The following is an 18,247-nucleotide window of genomic DNA, read 5'->3' on the forward strand; positions in this document are numbered from 1 at the left end:
ATGGATGGGTTGCTTTTATTCTCTAGACATTAGCTAACTTACAATCATTTGAACAAAAGCAAAAACGTGCAGAGAAATGTCACATAAGGGTGATTTAATGCATAGATAACTATATATAGATGCAGCAATGTTTGCCTTGGTTGTGGCCTTCCTTATATTACGATGCATCTGCCTCCCTTCAATTATTCAATCTTCCATCTCTGCTTCAACTTAAAATGGCCTCCAATGTGTCTTCCTATCTCTGACTTAAAGGTACAATCAGGTGTGGTAAGCTTTGGAAAAGAATAGTGTTTCAGTATAATAGGCACATTTCTACACTCAAGGCTCAGGCCTTGCATAGGACCACGTTGAAACCAGAGTGAACACACGCATGTTACAATGTACACACCAAATAACACGAACACTCCACAGCACACTTTCTGATTGGGCTAACAACAAATGTATTTGAATATGTCAATTTGCAATATTGTTATGTGTAGATCTCAAACAAGGCTGCAGCCTTGGCCTCGTTAAACTGCTTATCACTTAAACTAAAATAACTAGTACTGGTCCACCCATGGAATAATTTAGCATGTTTTCTGCGACTTTCTCAACTTTCACGTTTGTTGTGATGTGTTTAGGAGGTCTGTTGGTGGGTTGAGTGAAACGCAAAGTCAAACAAAAAAACTGCCTAAAATCCGAAATAGTGTCAAACAGTCAAATGTAGAATGGTTGTTCCTGGGCAGTCAGCAGGCGATACACAGCTGCAGGCATAGTCTTCATGTGGATCTAAAGAAATGATAAAAAGATGATTGAAGTGCTGGGCAGTTGATATTCATCCATTTACATTGCAACCATCCCCATTAGTTGTGATGGATAACATGATCATGTGATGTAGTTGCATTCTTTTTTTTGTTTATTATACAGACAATTCTGCTTTAAATGAATAAACAGTTTCTCTTCTGTTCTAAAACAAATTAAAGTATATTAGTAATAATATATAAATATATATATATATAAGTGTGTGTTTTACTCTGCCGACTGCTGCCAGGTGAGTCCCTTTGCAAAGATTGACTCAACACTAATGCATGTGAAACTCTTCACCTCTCCCACGGCGGTGGACAGAATGTGTATCATCTTCTTCTGGGAGGTGGTGACGACACTCTGGCCGTTTATATCAATGATGCGGTGGCCGACCCTCACACCCCCTCGCTCAGCGATGCCACCCCGCATCAGACTGCAGATCTGCAGCAAGAGGTTCAGTGTTCAGGAATTACACCAGCTAACTGACACCTCTGAATTATTCTCCTGTCTGGTTCGGTTATGATAGATGCAGCAAGAGACCAGGGGCAGGAATTGAACCAGGGTCGCGGCGATCAGGACTATTCCTTAATGGTACGCACTCAACCTGGTGAACTACCTCTTTATGGCGTCTTCTTAAACGTGAAATAATAATACCAATCATACTATCAATAATACCAGTCTCTATGTAATGATATACAAACCTTCAAAAAGGTATAATCAACCTTAGGAGTAGTCTTATACCAACATCAAATGAGGTGGAATTACAGGCTAAATGAACTGGCTTCAATATTACATACAATGCCATTCTGGACACTAAATCCCAGCTGGTAGCGCTGGTCTGGTCGTCTGATGAGGACCGTGGTCACTGGGGGACAGCTCACAATGCTCATCTTCACCCGGGTCTCGTTCTTTAAGCCCTGCAGTGCAAACAACTAATTGGTCAAACAGTTCAAATTTGAAGGTATGGTTTCTTTTTATTAAGAAAACATTTACCCTCAAGGAAAAACCAATAACTTATTTTAGATGAAAAGTGATGTAGCGGGTTCCATAGTAGTAGTATTGATTGATCCTTGTCCAAGTTAATGTTTTTGACCCGTTGTCCAAGTCAGAGTTTTTAACACGTAGGATAAAATGTAAAATATATATTTAAAAGCCCTCTATGTGTTAAATGTAGGGATGGGCAAAACTATTCTTTTCCGGGAATCAGTTTTTTCAGTTCCGTTCACCATCACGATTTGTTTGTTTGATTCGTCCGTTTGATTCGTTCGTTAAGTCAGATTACGTAATTTGACAGAGAATCTCACAGGTGTCTGGATGTATTACTGTTCTAATCCAATCTCTGATCCAGAAGCCATACTTGATGATAGAGATGGTTAATTCAGAACTCATGGGGAAGCCTGGGATGGAGGCCAAGAAGTACAAGGGGTGGAGGTATACCTTGTTTCAGGTTTCTGTAGTCTATACCTTAATTATGCTGTAGTCTATACCTTAATGATGCTTTACTCTATACCTTAATGATGCTCCATTCTATATCTTAATGAGGCTGTACTCTATACTTTAATGATGCTGTACTCTATATCTTAATGATGCTCGATTCTATACCTTAATGATGCTGTACTCTATACTTTAATGATGCTGAACTCTATACCTTAATGATGCTCTATTCTATACATTAATGATACTGTACTCTATACCTTAATGATGCTCTATTCTATACCTTAATGATGCTGAACTCTATGCCTTAATGATGCTCTATTCTATACCTTAATGATGCTGTACTCTATACCTTAATGATGCTCTATTCTATACCTTAATGATGCTGAACTCTATGCCTTAATGATGCTCTATTCTATACCTTAATGATGCTGTACTCTATACCTTAATGATGCTGAACTATATACCTTAATGATGCTGTACTCTATACCTTAATGATGCTCTATTCTATACTGTAATGATGCTGTACTCTATACCTTAATGATGCTCTATTCTATACCTTAATGATGCTGAACTCTATGCCTTAATGATGCTCTATTCTATACCTTAATGATGCTGTACTCTATATCTTAATGATGCTGAACTCTATACCTTAATGATGTTGTACTCTTTACCTTAATGATGCTCTATTCTATACCTTAATGATGCTTTAGTCTACACTTAATGATACTATCTATCTACCTTAATGATGCTCTGGCAGGTGGCTAGGGGAAGTCCCACTAGACTGGTCGAATTGACAGACATAAGCTGGTCTCCAATGTTGATGGCACCAGACTTCTCTGCTGGCCCAGCATGCAACAGGTTAGCGATGATGACGGTGGGCAGGATGGAGCCCCACCCACTCTCTACAATGACCACGCCCAGTATCTCCCCCTTAGCTTTCTCTATACATACCTGGGGAGAACAGAGAGCAAGTGGTCAGAATACCTTTGCTTACATGCAATACTGTAAAAGTGAAATAATTAATTAATTCAAATTAATTAGTGGTGGGGTTGCATATTGCCCCCAACTGAATACCGCCCCTCACCGCTCCTTATCCTAAGACTACGGTGGCATGTACTTGTGTAGGGTGCCATTAGGGTATTTTTGTTTTGCAAAAACAGAAATTGTTGTCTTGATAATAAAAAAAAGAAAAATTCAACCACTCTGGCCTGCAAATATGTCAGTTAGCCAATAGCAATGAGTTATCTTTGTGCTCATCACCATGGTCACTGTTTTTGTTGTACAACGTGTTGGACATTACTTTTTATAGTTTATTAAACTTTCTCAGCACACAATCCTGTTATTGCATCCATAGTGGAAAACTTTATTCATAGTCTGATAATTATTGCTGTCTGTTATATATATATATATATATTAACACATACAAACAGGTACACCAGGTATACAAAGCTACGCCAGGCAGGAAGTTCAGACACTTACATCTTTGCGGTTCTCAGACTTGGAAAAGTGAATGAGGTCATCGTTGTACATGTCCTTGGTCTTAAGCAGCTTACTGTACTCCTTCTGACTCAGATCCTCTGGGTTGATGCCATTAGCCCTCAAGAATTCCTGGTAGGCCACACTAAAGGCCTGTCCAATGGCCTGGGCTATGAACTGGGCCTGATAATAAAGTGGCAATTAGCATCATCCTCATAATCTACTATATGCATAATGACATTAGTCCCTCAAGACAGATCAAAAGTATTTCAACCAATCCCTACCCAGTGCTTATGAAAATATATCCCCTCGGAAGCTTAACCGCGGCAGGAGATTGTAATGAATAACGCTGTGTCGTGATTGGCCGACATAACTTTGATCCGGGGCTGGATATCTGGATTCGGTCACTCGGCTGTCTCGTCCACCTTCAGACACTACAATAGCATGAATCACCTTAAAGGGGTGCCAGCACAGTCTACTTTCCGATACAAGGGAGAAATGCAATCAGTGATGCTGACTCTGCTGAAAAACCTACCTCTTCAATCTCTTATGTGGCTCCTAGGAGTGTATGTCAGCTCTCTTTACAGCTCTGCCAGCACTAGCAAACTGTTGCTGCCAATACAGGTACTAGATTAGAGGTCCCCTAAATGTTTCTTGTCCACCCTGCACCATATGACCATCATTCTGTCCCCCCCCCCCCCCCCCTTCCAAACGCCCAATAGGCCTCTGGATATGGCCTATGAGACTTACTACAAATAAAATGTACTTGACTTGAATGAACTGCTTAATAACTGCTTGAAGCATGTTGTGTTTGGAAAATCACGTATGTCACGTAAAAAAACAGGCTATTTACATAATAAATTCTGGAATTACATTCTCCATCCAACTATTCTACGTTTTCTATACTGCATAGTTTCTGTTCCAGACTATGAATCTTTTACAATAAACATTTGAAGCATTACTCTTGCATAACATATTTATATTATGTAATACTTATATTAAAGAATAGTAAAGCTTGACAGCTCCCCTTTAGTGAGGAAAGATGCAATATTTTTTTGAAGGAATAGGAAGTTAAACTCACGTCCTCAGATTCAAACACATGGCAGATCATCTTGTATTGGAGACTGTTGCTTTGGTCACTGGGTGAGGTCTCCACATTGTCCTGGGAGTCTGGTCTGGACACACGACGGCGCGCCATTAAAACCACAATGTCCCCGATGTCAGTGATGTAGGTTATGGATTGTAGGGGGTGGTCAATCATGACCTCCTGGCAGGCAGACAAAGAACCACATGTTGGCTAGTGCAGAGTAGTCTAGATTAAAAGGCTTGTTTTGGCCTTTTTACTGAAATGGTGGGATCATATTTCCAAAATATAACAACAATAAGTTATGTATCCATATTGTATTATTATTATAAAGGAATAATTATCAGCAACAATTTCATTGTCATTTAATGTTTTAATGTATGTATATATATATATATATACTCTGACTCTGCTGAAAAACCTACCTCTTCAATCTCTCATGTGGCTCCTAGGAGTGATAAATTGATTATTGAGATTAAACTAAATATATATATATATATATATATATATATATTTAGTTTTTTTTACTTTCAATTGCCATGTTTTAAATAAACAGCCCAATTCCTGATTTATATTTTGACAAAACAGATTTTCACATTTGTCGACCAGACGTTTCCCTGACAACGCATAAACCATACGCTCAAAGTGCTTGAATATTTTAATTTCAGCTGATTAAGTTGATAGAGCTAATAATATTATGGATGAAAGTAACTAATATGTAATCATTGTTGGTGACAGTGGTTGAAGCGGTGAAATGGTGGTAAGCAACTAGGCTATGCCACGGCCACTCTCCACCCCATCATACATTATTGTCCAATAACAGGATACCCCATCATGGTTTAATCCTTACATAAATGTACTTCAACCCTCCAACATTTTAGGGCCTGACGACAACACCTGCCTTAATTATCACAACTAAAATAAATGAATAAGCGAGCAGTTCATTTTATTTGACACAATTTGCTTCAGTTGTTGATTGCTGTATAGTCTACAATTGGATTAGTTCTGTATATGTTTGAATTGATATCCACACTTATTTGGAATTGACTCTGTATTATTGGAATTTACACTGTATTATTTACTAATAATCTAAAATAGTACAATGGAGCATGATGCAGTCACCAGTCAATCAATAGGCACTAGCAAACTGAACCGCTCACTTCATACAACTAACTATTTAAATTCTTATCGGTCTAGAAAAAATGATATTGTCTGCATTTAAAATAAAATAATAATAAATATAGTTTAAAGCAACCATGACGGGGTCCTACTGTATGACGAGTATGGTGGTGGCCTGATAAATTCATGATGGTAAACATTATTTGATATGCCATGTCACAGAATGGTTGGTTGAGATTGGACTTAAACAAGCGACCCATGGTCATGAGTCTGAAACAATATCACTACACTACATGGACATGTAGACTACCAAGGGCAGAATAGAATAAATTTTGCGAAATATAAGTCTTCCGTACGTGGAGGTATGGTGAGCTTGGTCGGTGTGGTAATTTGGCATTAGTTTGCTTTAAAACTGAAACAATCACCAACCATGTTTCTAAAGCATGCTTTGTCAAAACCCATTGTCAAAACAGACGTTTGCGAAATGACGTGTGTACCGCTTTAAGGACCAGCCTGCCCTGGAGAAAGGACGCAGTTCAGAAAGGCAACTTCAAACAAATGCATCCAATTTTCAGATATAGACTTAAAATTTGGCATGTGTGTACTATGGAATCTACTCTATATATCTATATTCGACAGCTGAGCCGACGTGTTTGACTCAATGTTATAGCTGTTTACATTGGAGAGATTCATATGTTTCTTTAAAATGTATATCTCTGCCGTCTATGGCCTTATTGCTATGAACTTAACACCATGTACTCCCACAGTCACCTAGTACATGTGTGACGAGTTTGCAGCTTTTATCACTTTCGGTGTTGGTGTTTGGTCAAGTTGTAGCCATTGCATTAAGTCCAAGTGGTCCGAGCGTATGGGTTGCGACAAATGGTGCATGTATAACAAGTTTCATGCATGTGCATATTGAACCGTCCTAATGGTAATGGCAGACTGTTGAACTGCTGAACTTCCAGGCCTTGTTATAGTGCCACCTATGTGTTATTCTGGCCCATCTTTTGATTCCCTTACTAATTCTACGAATTCTATAAGCCTTTTTTATAACTTTTGGAGCCAAACAGTCAGGTTAAAAATAATGATAATACTTCGTAGGACCCCTAAAATTATCACTAGGATTGCAACTAGTCCCATAAGGTATTCACCTCACGCATCGCACAACAATAACCAAAGGTATCTAGAGATACTCGGTGAATACCATATGATACAAATTTAAAAAAGTCTACCTGTGTGTCCGCACTGAGCACTTTGATCCTCTGTGTAGAGATGAAGAGATCTACCTCGGACATTTCCTCAGAACTACTCTCAGGGGCCTGTAACACACACACGCACACACACACACACACACACACACACACACACACACACACACACACACACACACACACACACAACACAAACACAGACACGCTAACATACACTAATTGATTGAATGCAGAATGTGTAATTGATTGAATGCAGAGGAATGATCAAGTGATCAAGGTTTTTCATTCAAGATGACTTAATAAAATTTGGCATGATGATGGAATAAACCAATCGACACCCCAATAAGTTTTGGCACGCCTCAAACTAAACCATACTAAATGTAAAATTCACTTATACTACAATTACCATCATTATATATGTATATGTATATATATGAATTGGTTCTTTCACCTTAACACGCCTGACGGCTTCCTGGGCCTGTGTCATCCGCATATTCTTGGACGGTGTCTTCTCTGAAAGCAGCTGTGTGCATCCCAGGTAGTTTGCAGCAAAGACAACCCCGCTCATCAAGTCGTCTGGATCACACGGACCTGGAACTACATGGTGTTATGACACGGAGGAGAGAAAAATCAAGACACTGAAATTAAGCATGGTTTGGGTGGTTGCAAAAAAGACAAGACAAGACATACTATTTAGGGGGACAGCCCTCTGTGGTTTGTTCCTTACACAGGCCTATATAAAATGACATGATATAAACTTGACACTAGTTTTTTTGGGGGGAAATTCCTACCAGCAAATAGCGCCAGTTTGAGAACCAATGATGGTAAAGCACTCACCTTCCACAAATTTTGGAAATGATGCAAGGCTTCTCCTAGTCTATATAGAAGAGCAGAAGGGCAATACTGGTAAGTGCACATGATCCTCTCAAAAGTCTATGTAAATCCCAAAAACTAATGAAGGCAGTCCATGCACAGGCATCATGGACACACACACACACACCTCATTAGGAGGAGACTCAAAGCCGGGGTCCTGCAGGAGTTGCTTACTGGAGCACTCAGCCTCGGAGGGAGAGGCTGAGATAGATCCTGGAGGCTGTATGGTGAGAGAAAAGACTGAATAAATATAAGATACCTCCCTTTTTATGTCTACTAGTATCAGACAATATTTACATATATTTAATAATCTACTAATAGAGGAAAATAGATACATACTTTTTTATAGTCTTATAATATAGGACAATATATAAATATTTTAAAGTATACTATTAGAGGACATTATATACATCTCTTTTAATAGACTACTAGTAGAGGACCATAGATACATTTCATTTTATAGTCCACTTATTGAGGACAATACATACATCTCTTTTAATAGTCTAGTATTAAAGGACAATAGATATATCTCTGTCTACTAATAGAGGACAATAGATAAATATCTTTTAAATAATATTTATTTAGTCTACTAATAGAGATGTTTTACTCATGCAAAAGGTTGAGAAGATATAAAGTAATTTGGAGGATCACAAGATTGACTCCTTCATGCTGTTAGATCACATTCATGGAGCTGCAGTCACATGGTGTAATAGAAATGTGAGCGAGTGAGCTCATGTTGCCAGGCATGCCACATGATACAGGACGCATCCCTGGAAAATAAGTCCCAGGTGACCGATAAGCTTTGTTCTCCACTGCAGTGGTCCTTCCAATGTTATGGTAATCATTATCACCAGACAAACCCTTGAAACTGAAGACTTTAAACAAATGTATATACACATTCATTTCACTTAAAGGTGCTGTGAGCGCCACTCTCTCCCTACGTTTGCCTTTGAAGTTTTGCATTCTATGCACTTGTGATTGACAGGCAAGACGGATACCTCAAAGCCATTAGGGAGGAGATCAACTGATTGGTCAGAAATAAGCAGGGAGCTGTCTGAAAATCTAAATTGCCTGATAGAGGCCGGGAAACATTCAACCAGGACAGACATTTCCCAGAACATTTCACTCATGAATACCCGACAGATTGCTATGGCATTTTAGCAAAAGACTCTCTCGATACAGCTCTTAAATCGTGCTCATCCCCTTTAAGATTCCATTTTCTTAGTCAGTCGAAAGTCACAATCTTCCATTAATTCCTTTGAATCCTTCTCCCCTGCACTCCAATCTGTTTCTATGATAATGTTCTCTCCTCTCAACATTACAATTTGAACACATAAAAAACTTTGAAAATTGCCAAATACCCCAAAGGATAATTCCTCTTGATGTTGACACAAATTCAAATAATGATATAGACTGACTGATTAAATTATTATTGTCCAAACCTCATCTTGCCAGTGCTGTTCCAAATGAATTGGCTCTTTTGTAAGTTGCTGCTCATTTTGCTTGTCCATCTGGTACATCCAAAAGTTCTCCATTCCTTTGGAAAGACCGGTTTCTGTAGTCCAAAGTATCGGCAGTTGTGACTATTTTTAAGTTCTTAGAGACGAGACAGCATCTGTTGTTAGAACAGAAGCAATTGCTGAACACTGGTTGAAACAGGTAGAGAGATGGCTGTCTACTCAGGTGACATACACAGGTATCAGACTTCATTGTGGTGTCTGTAACCAAACTGTGTCTGCTGCTGGAAACATATTTAGTTAAATCCTTCTATATCATATCTCCTTTTAACAGTGGAATTATCAAAGTTATCCAATTGTTAATGTATACAGAATTGTAAGCCTCTTGATAACATGCCGTTATGACAACATGTGTTGTCAATAAGCTTATGGTCAAGTAATTAGAGTCTTGTCCATCTTTAAATTATTGAACCACCCTTCTTGTGTGATTTCCCTCATTAACGCTGAATAAATAATGAATAAGGCCCTGAAAATACAATTGATCTATTCATTTTAATTCCAATCGAAACATTTGATGAAAGGGTTCACCTAGTTGGCTTTTACTTCCATTAAACAATCCAGAATATTCTGCTCTAACATTTTGTTGTGTTGTGCGAAAGAATACACAAAGTATATAGCACTAAACCGTGCTTTTGAGAAGAAGGGTATTTTACACTTGAATGTCATGGAAAACTATTGGATTTACCGGCTATTCCAACATATAATTTAAATAAGGACAAATACTGAAATAAATAATAATGAAACATATCATTGTATTGTAAGTACTCTAAACAGTGCAAACTTAAAACCTCTAAATGTTGAATATGCTGTCATGGATGACATGGCCATTTTGTATTCAAATGAATTTGAGTTTTCCGGTTGCTTGGGTATTTCTTTGGTGTGAACTTTTTATTTTTAATCACATGATTTGTGGCTGGATATGTAATGTTTGAACAATGTCCACAAAATGATGTGGGTTTAAGGTGTTGAAGCCAGCCCAGAAATTGATTCTCTTTCTGGATTCAAAACATTAAAAAGTATTTCACCAGTATAGTAATCAATAATCTGGTCACTACATCAAGTGTACATGTTTCTGTTGAAGCTTATGTTTGACTTTGGCAGTCATGTCTCTTTGAATCGTTGCAAAGATAGGATAGTTTAGGTGCATGATGGGTCACGCTTTATTCCTTTGACTTTCTGGATATTATTTCCTATATACATGAATATGGTCAGGTTCTTTTGACCTTTTTGTGGCAATTTCATGTTAAAGGTGAGGCCCTTGCCTGAGAGAATGGTCTAAAATAAGTCCTCTAGTCACATTCTGCATTGTACATTGTCCTTCTTTTGAATGCACACTTCTTTTGAATGCAGCATTGTGAGTAGTTAGTTACTTATTAAGAGGAATCTTGATATTGGCCTCTGTTATATGCATACAGCCATTCAATATGGTCCAACTTCTCTCTTTAGTCTGACATGCCCTCTCTACCGTGCTGCTGGTGTATAACTTGGATGGAGGGATACGATTTAATACAATTATATCACTAGTTTTAATTGAGTTTATTTGACAATTGCATGGTTGAAATGTAAATTCTCAATTAATGGAGCACCAAGGATAACACAAACAGGAGTTATTTCCATTATGGTCCATGTTGTATTAGTAATAGTAGTAGTAGTGGTAGATGTTGCTGAAGGTGTTAATGATCGGTCATGCTTTCCAGCCATGGCAAGGATTTACCAACTGGACCAACCAAGTTGAAGCAGAAAAAGGTTGCACCAAATGACTCATGTAATAAGCTTTACATGTTGAAGAACTGTAAGTCTTCTGTAAGGGGTTTGCGCACATTTAGTCAGTGTGTGTGTGTGTGTGTGTGTGTGTGTGTGTGTGTGTGTGTGTGTGTGTGTGTGTGTGTGTGTGTGTGTGTGTGTGGCTTTATTAAACGGTACACCCCCTCCCACACAGTAGGTGGCAGTGATGTACCTTGTGTTCGTTTTCAATCCATCTGAGCATCCAAAGAAGATGAAGAAGTCGAGGAGGAGGAAAGGATAACTGGAGAGATAAATAATGGCTGAATTTGAAAAAGAGGTTGCTGTCCTGGTTCAAAGAGTTGTAAGGGATATCTCAAATGCATTTAAGAAAAACCCAAATATGTAAGTACCATACACCGTTGAAGGTATTATAACTAAATGATGTGGTCGAGCACCAAGTAGCACATTAACGCATGCAAGATGTAGACCAGTCACCTGCACACACCTGAGTGGATCTTATGTTCAAACATCGACCTAGACCATGTAGACAGCAGTCCCTCACTGGTTTCAGACCATTAAGACAGTGTTCCCTGACTGGTTGCAGATCCACACATCGTCATTATCCCTGCGTTAGTCCAATAGTCCGACTCATAGCATCGGAGAATACACTTTTTTTAGATGACACCATGCATAAGACGGTGCATTCAGTCTGCGACTGACTTAAATACCTGGTGACAACTTGCCATTTAATAAAATTAGGGTCGAGGTCGATTATTTAACCTCTTCAATGTAGCTTCAACGGTTTCAATGTAGTCGTATTTTTCTTATTCCAGAGCAAAATTAGTCTGCATGTTCCTCTCATTATGATGGTAGATAAGTTGTAGCATGTCATCTGTTGTCTTTATTCGCCCAGGGCTTTATAACGTGACTGCAGGTTGGTCTGCTTCAGTACTGCAGCAGAGAAAACACCTGCTCTGAGAAGTAATAAGGAGATTTGTAATTCGTTTAGTTTGCTCCCATCGTCACCTTCATATGTTTCTAATCGCCTTGATAAGGATTATCTGACGTGTCGTCGTACACGCAACGTGTACGTTATTGTAGAAAGAACGTCACTATTTGACCATTTCAATGATTTGAAATGCCAACATTTCAACTGTTGGCATGTTTTAAACATGGTGTCATATTTTTTATCTACAGGGCAAAGCAATACAACTACGGTGTTACAATGTTACGGCCAATGCAGTCTTTACTTTGTAACTGTTTTCGATATTATTCAATGTATCAGGTCAATTAGGGCTGCACAATTCTGAAACAATTACTCTCAATTCTTTCTCGCAAAATTTGTGATCTGTGTTCTTATACTCATTTTTTTTTCTTTTGATGTAGAGCCTATCAGAAGATATGAAAGTAGACCAATTGGTGAATGGAACCGCAACATGTATATTTGTATCCCTATATCTGTTGATCCATTTACTTTCTGTCTGAATTCCCTTCAGTGATGAAATCGGCATCATTCCTTGTCCAGAACCACGCTACAACCGCAGCCCTATTGTGTTGATTGAGACCAAGCTGGGCTTGGAGAGTTGGTGTGTGAAGTTCCTGCTCCCTTCCCTTCACAGAAAACTGCTTCTCTACCGACAGCGCAAGAACTATCTGGATAGAGAAGGTAAATACAATTACACAAACTAGTTACAAGTCAAATACTTGGCAGTCAGTTTATTATGGCAGTCGGGTTTCTGTCGGACACAAATCATCTAAAGTAGCTTAATTGAGCGAGACAAAAATTGTCCTTTTATCGTTTTTTTAAATCACTTATTTATGTAATAGACAACCTAAAGTCTGAAATTGTCTGCCAATGTTCTTGCATTCCAGCATGCATCTTATTTATCGAAACGATGCCAATTTGGCATTCAAACCCCAGTTTTACTATTCATTCCAACTAACTGAGTAAATAAAGCAATTAAGGAAGGTAGATGCTATAATTAGATCCTGAAAGATCATCCAAAGGCGTCCCAAGAAGTATTTTCTAGTGTGGGCCTAGCTGGCTGTCTGTTCAGCGTCCATTATTCTCTCATTGTTTTTAGTAGTTTATTGTTGCTGATTATGCATTGTTTCAAGCATCAGCGCCTGCATTTTTTTTATTTACATTGTGTTTTTTTGATCTGTGCGAGGTTATTTTATAGATTATTATAAAACAAAATAGTTACTAGAAGGTTGTTGAAAACAGTTTGAACACTAAATTTGAATTGTTATGATTTTTAAGATTAAAAAAATCAGCCTCTAACTGACATACCGTTTGCTATAAGCAAAAACAATCCGTTTTTGTTTTCCCTCCCCAGCCCTCGTGGATGTCACTGTTACACTTCTGTTACTCAACCCAGATTTTACAACTGCTTGGAATATCAGGTATGAATGACCAGTTGCCCGCATATTAAGTGTAAAATGCACACTGGAACTTGTCATTGGTTTGTTCTTTATTATCGCCAAAACAGATAATTTTAGGCCTGAAAACAGTAAAAACAAATCAGAAATAACTAATTTTATTTCAACCTTAAAGTGTAATTCCAGCAGAAATTTAACCCAGGGTCTTTTTCGGCATGAAGACCTATAAAATAAGCCGTCCAGACACTTTTTTTCGTTGATAATCGAGTATAGAGCTTGCCCGGAGCATCGTAACAGACAAAATGGCTTCCATGTTTCTGGCTAGGGGCAGTGTGAATACTTCCAAATCTGCATTTTTTAACCACTAATATTGCTCAAAATAGCACCAAACCTCTGCAGCAGCATGACTAGAGTCCCTACACTTAAAACAAAGCATCAACAACTTAGTTAACGTATCGGGAGTTTATTAAAAAAAGAGTTTTACATTTCTGTGCCTTACCGGTAGGTCCATGTTTCCTGGAAGTCCACACAAGTCGATTCGAGTCGGGTGTAGCCTAACTAGTTTGTGAACGACCCAGAGAAACGCAACGCAAATTCAATGTGAACATGTATGAGGTTTTGTAATAAAATCCAGGACGATTTTGAAATTCTGCCCGGACACATTTCTTGTGTCCGGGCAAGTGTCTCAAAAAGAGGGCATGTCCGGGCAATAGAGGACGTCTGGTTACCCTAAGTACGGGGAACCCATTTGATTCCTACCTGTTCCACTGTTAAATAGCGGCGCAAATTGGAGGGCGCTATACTGGTAATTTCATAGTGTGAGTGTGTGCATGGGTTAAATTGCGTGTGTCTCATGCCGAATGCGTGAGACTTGAGAGCCGTGTATTTACGGTAGCTTGTTCACACTGCCCCTAGCCATATCATTGAAGCAATTTAGGCTGTTACGATGCTCCGGGCAAGCTCTATACTCGATAATCAAAGAAAAAAAGTGTCTGGAGGGCTTATTTTATGGGTCTACATGCCGAAAAAGACCCTGGCTTCAATTTTCGCCAGAAATAAACTTCAACCCAAATCTGGAGAGATAATGTCCCTCAAATAGAAGGAATTTATGCTACTGAATCTGTTTAAAAATGTACAAACTGCACCTCTGCCAAACTGGATAATAAATAAGGGAAGCCAAACAATTCACAGAGCCCCAAAAACTTCTGAACCAGAGCCTCCAATTCTCTAACCTTGCTGTAACATTTCAATATCGCGCTAACACATACTTGCACCTAGTGGTTCAGGGAATTGATTCTTTGTTGAGAACCATTTCACAAGAATGTATAAAAACGTTGTTCTATATACATTTTATCAAACAACTGAAAGGGTTTACTGTGCCTAACCCTTGTTTTTGAATATAGTGAGAATATATTTCCAAGCAGTACATGGTATTCAATTAATGATGCCTTGGGTGTTGCAGAAAGGAGCTGCTCCAATGTGGTGTACTTAACCCAGAGAAGGACCTCTACCTTGGCAAGCTTGCCCTTACAAGGTTTCCAAAGAGCCCAGAGACATGGATTCACAGGTATGACGGAACACAATCAAAATATAGTGGAAGGTTGTACAATACAAAAATGTGTCTCTTTCAAATGCCAGTTTTTCACATAAACAGGCTACATTTCAGTTTTTCCGTGCACTGAATTGCATTACATTTATTTAGCTGATGCTTTTGTCCAAAAAATCGTTCAATAAGTGCAGTCAAAAATGAAGATGCAACCTAAAAATAGCAAGGGCATATAAGTCCTTAAAGCAGATTGCTTATTTAAGTGCAATCATATGGAAAGATAGAATAAGTGTTTTATTGTCATTAGTGAAAGATGTGTAGGGAGCATTCGTTCCACCATTGTGGAGCCAGGACGGCAAACAATCAAGATTTACTTTTACTGCCAGTGGGGTGCTCTAGTAGTTAGGAAGTAGTGACCTATTCTGCAGTCATTGAGTGACGTGCTGGACAGGCCTGGGTTTATGGTTTCGCCATGATGTAGATAGTAGGATGGGCTGTAGCCATTGGCAGCACTATAAGCACGTACCAGTGACTTTAATTGGTTTTAAGCAGCCATTGGTAGCCATTGGTAACCATTGGTAACAGCAATTGGTAACATTGAATCGGCATTAGGGATAATAAAAAAAAAAACTTTAATTCATTCTAACATTTGAGCCCAATCTTCCTTTTCAGACGCTGGGTGATTCTGCAGGTCCTTCAGCAGTGTTGTGCACAGAAGGGCTGTAGGAAGGAGCAGTGTGAGGGCTACCTGTGCCATACTGAAGCCATGGGAAGCAGCCAAAACCTTTGCACGCATCAAGCAAAACTCCTTCACCAAGAGATGAGCGTGTGTTCTGAGGCAGCCGGCCGCTACCCGAGCAATTATAATGCCTGGTCCCATCGTATCTGGGTGCTGCAGCACATGGCAAAGGACAATGTTGAGGTACATGGCGCTTTCTTTCCTTTTTAAATAATGAAGTACAATTTCTGATTTTGGTTATCAATTTAATTAATATATATAGTAGAAAGTAAAATGAAGGATATCAAGTGTAGTATACGTTGCTTATCCAATGGCCCTTTTCCATTGGCCTGTTTTGCCACACCGGTTCAAATCATGCCGCCCTGGTATGCTTTACCAGTTTAAACGTACCGATCTGTTCCGAGCCGCACCGAGCTTGACGACCTTCAGAGTGGTTACAAGGCACACCCCACCCTATATATGGAAAAGGTCCCCTAGATTAACATAGACCCCTAATATATAAATACACAAAACTTCCTTTTTGAAATCTGTTAAAACGAAAAATAAAGCTGGTTACATCAAGAAAATGTAGCGTTGGGCATAAGTAAAGATTATCCATCTCTTTTCTTTCCCCACTTCCACCAGGTTTTCCTCGAGGAGTTCTCCTCCATGCGCCGATGGGTTTCTATGCACGTCTCAGACCACAGCGGCTTCCACTATCGGCAGTTCCTGCTTCAGGCACTTTTAACGGAGCTCTGCAAAGCCCCCCACATGTCCACCACAGCTGCCACTCTCCATCAACAAGGCACTACAACGACCAGCCCGAGTGCCCGCCTCACGGCAACCAGGGCGGCATCCGGGTTGGACCCATCCAGTAAAGAGAGGCAGCTAGGCATCGGGACGATAGTACAGCTGTACGACCTGGAGATGGAGTTCTGTTCAGAGCTCATCCACTCCTACCCCGGCCATGAGGCTCTTTGGTGTCACAGGTACGAACGCTCATGCAAGAGAGCAGGGTTCCATTCAGAATACATTGATATATTCTAGCATCGTCTTCTAGCTATCTTGTTGTTTACGGGGAATGGGTTAACCTAGCAATTGTTAGTGCTTGGCACTAACAACACTGGTTCTATGAACATCCTTACCGTACCGACAGCCGTATATTTTCTCCTTCTTCTGACAAATGCAATTATTGTAAGTCGCTTTGGATAAAAGTGTCTGCTAAATGCTCTAAATGTATGTGTAATAATATTCCCTCCTAAGAATCTCCATGGCCTAGCCGTTCTGATGTGTTTGACATTGTGATAATATTTGACGTTTCTTCACCTCAGGAGGCAGGTGGTCTTTTTGTGGCACCAATGGAGACGGGACCATCCACATTTCCCCTGCAACACCAATGAAGGCAATGGGTTACATTTGAGTATTTCGAAGGATAATGGACAGGCGTTCAGCAGCGTTGAAGGGAGCATCAACGGACTGCCGTGTGGTGATGCCATGGAGGTAGACGTGCCACCAGACCCACGCAATGCCAAGCAACTCAAGGGAGGTCCTCTGATGTCCGGCTCCCTGGCCCTCACCGCTGAGCACAGCTTTGTTTCCAATCTACTTGATGACTGTGGCCACTCGGAGCAGAGACGCTTTGCCCTCGCATACAGGAAGTGGTTGGGTACTATCAGTCGTCAGTAGTCTTGAAAAACACTTAACACCGACCCCTCCAGGTTCTTTAAGATATATCTTTAGACACAGATTAAATGTACGCTATACTTTGGTGCTTCCCTCTTTCCATATGATAAATAAAGGGATGACCCTAAATAGGTATTTTCTTTAATATTTCTAGTCGAAGGTGCCTGTCACTTTCCCACCATCATACCGTACTGGAACCTATGGTCATGCTTTATCATGTGTTTGCCACTTCCAACTAAATGCCGGGTTGTTGGTTTTAGCTCTGGGTCTGCACTAGGAACTTAGTATAACCAATAATGCCACATTGGTGGAGCTATGCAAAACTATTCATCACTTGTCAGGAGTCCTATGTTACAATATGACACAACCAGTTTTTAAACACAACAATATTGGTTCACGTGAGAAAGTTCCTCCCATGGATGAATAAAGTATGTGTCTTCTGTTTAAAAAGCTCATACTGTCAATATTCCATGTGATGATAATAAAAATATAAATGAAATGGTTCTCATTGGGGTAAAGGAACTTAATGCGACCGTACTATGAGTAAAAGGGTGTGAGTTTATGAAGAATCAAATGAGCTCAGTACAGGGGAACCTAAGGGGAAATACCCTTTTCCAAATGTAGCCTATATACAGTAGTTGTATAAAAGAATGTGAAGCCTGTAATGAACGATGTGGACTTGGCCGATTG

At 39.5% G+C, this 18,247-nt stretch overlaps 2 protein-coding genes across 3 annotated transcripts; one reads left to right on the forward strand and one right to left on the reverse strand.

The window, feature by feature from the left end:
* Window positions 1-696: 696 nt before the first annotated feature.
* On the reverse strand, window positions 697-10,608 carry LOC307089795 (amyloid-beta A4 precursor protein-binding family A member 1-like; the record flags this gene model as incomplete). The annotated part of the gene is made up of 11 exons (XM_079756225.1): window positions 697-768; window positions 1,084-1,224; window positions 1,581-1,700; window positions 2,959-3,171; window positions 3,700-3,879; window positions 4,778-4,963; window positions 7,135-7,221; window positions 7,565-7,710; window positions 7,951-7,990; window positions 8,114-8,206; window positions 10,570-10,608. 11 exons carry the CDS (start codon window positions 10,606-10,608, stop codon window positions 697-699), a joined length of 1,317 nt encoding a protein of 438 aa, XP_079612351.1.
* Window positions 10,609-11,495: 887 nt separating this feature from the next.
* Window positions 11,496-18,247, forward strand: ptar1 (protein prenyltransferase alpha subunit repeat containing 1). Of its 2 annotated transcripts, none has more exons than XM_079733634.1 (7): window positions 11,496-11,630; window positions 12,725-12,894; window positions 13,535-13,634; window positions 15,073-15,177; window positions 15,829-16,078; window positions 16,520-16,863; window positions 17,206-18,247. In XM_079733634.1, exons 1-7 carry the CDS (start codon window positions 11,545-11,547, stop codon window positions 17,558-17,560), a joined length of 1,410 nt encoding a protein of 469 aa, XP_079589760.1. In that variant the 5' UTR covers window positions 11,496-11,544; the 3' UTR covers window positions 17,561-18,247. The 2 variants fall into 2 exon arrangements, with proteins under 2 accessions (XP_079589760.1, XP_079589761.1); XM_079733635.1 differs by having other exon boundaries at window positions 13,568-13,634.

The sequence above is a fragment of the Pollachius pollachius genome (genome assembly GCF_949987615.1).
Source record: "Pollachius pollachius genome assembly, chromosome: 1".
Classification (NCBI taxonomy): domain Eukaryota; kingdom Metazoa; phylum Chordata; class Actinopteri; order Gadiformes; family Gadidae; genus Pollachius; species Pollachius pollachius.

Coding starts and splice junctions, on each gene's coding strand:
- ptar1 (XM_079733634.1), top strand. CDS start 11,545: ATGGCTGAATTTGAAAAAGAGGTTGCTGTCCTGGTTCAAAGAGTTGTA. Junction 12,895..13,534: donor GAACTATCTGGATAGAGAAG/GTAAATACAATT, acceptor GTTTGCTATAAG/CAAAAACAATCCGTTTTTGT. Junction 16,079..16,519: donor TGGCAAAGGACAATGTTGAG/GTACATGGCGCT, acceptor CACTTCCACCAG/GTTTTCCTCGAGGAGTTCTC.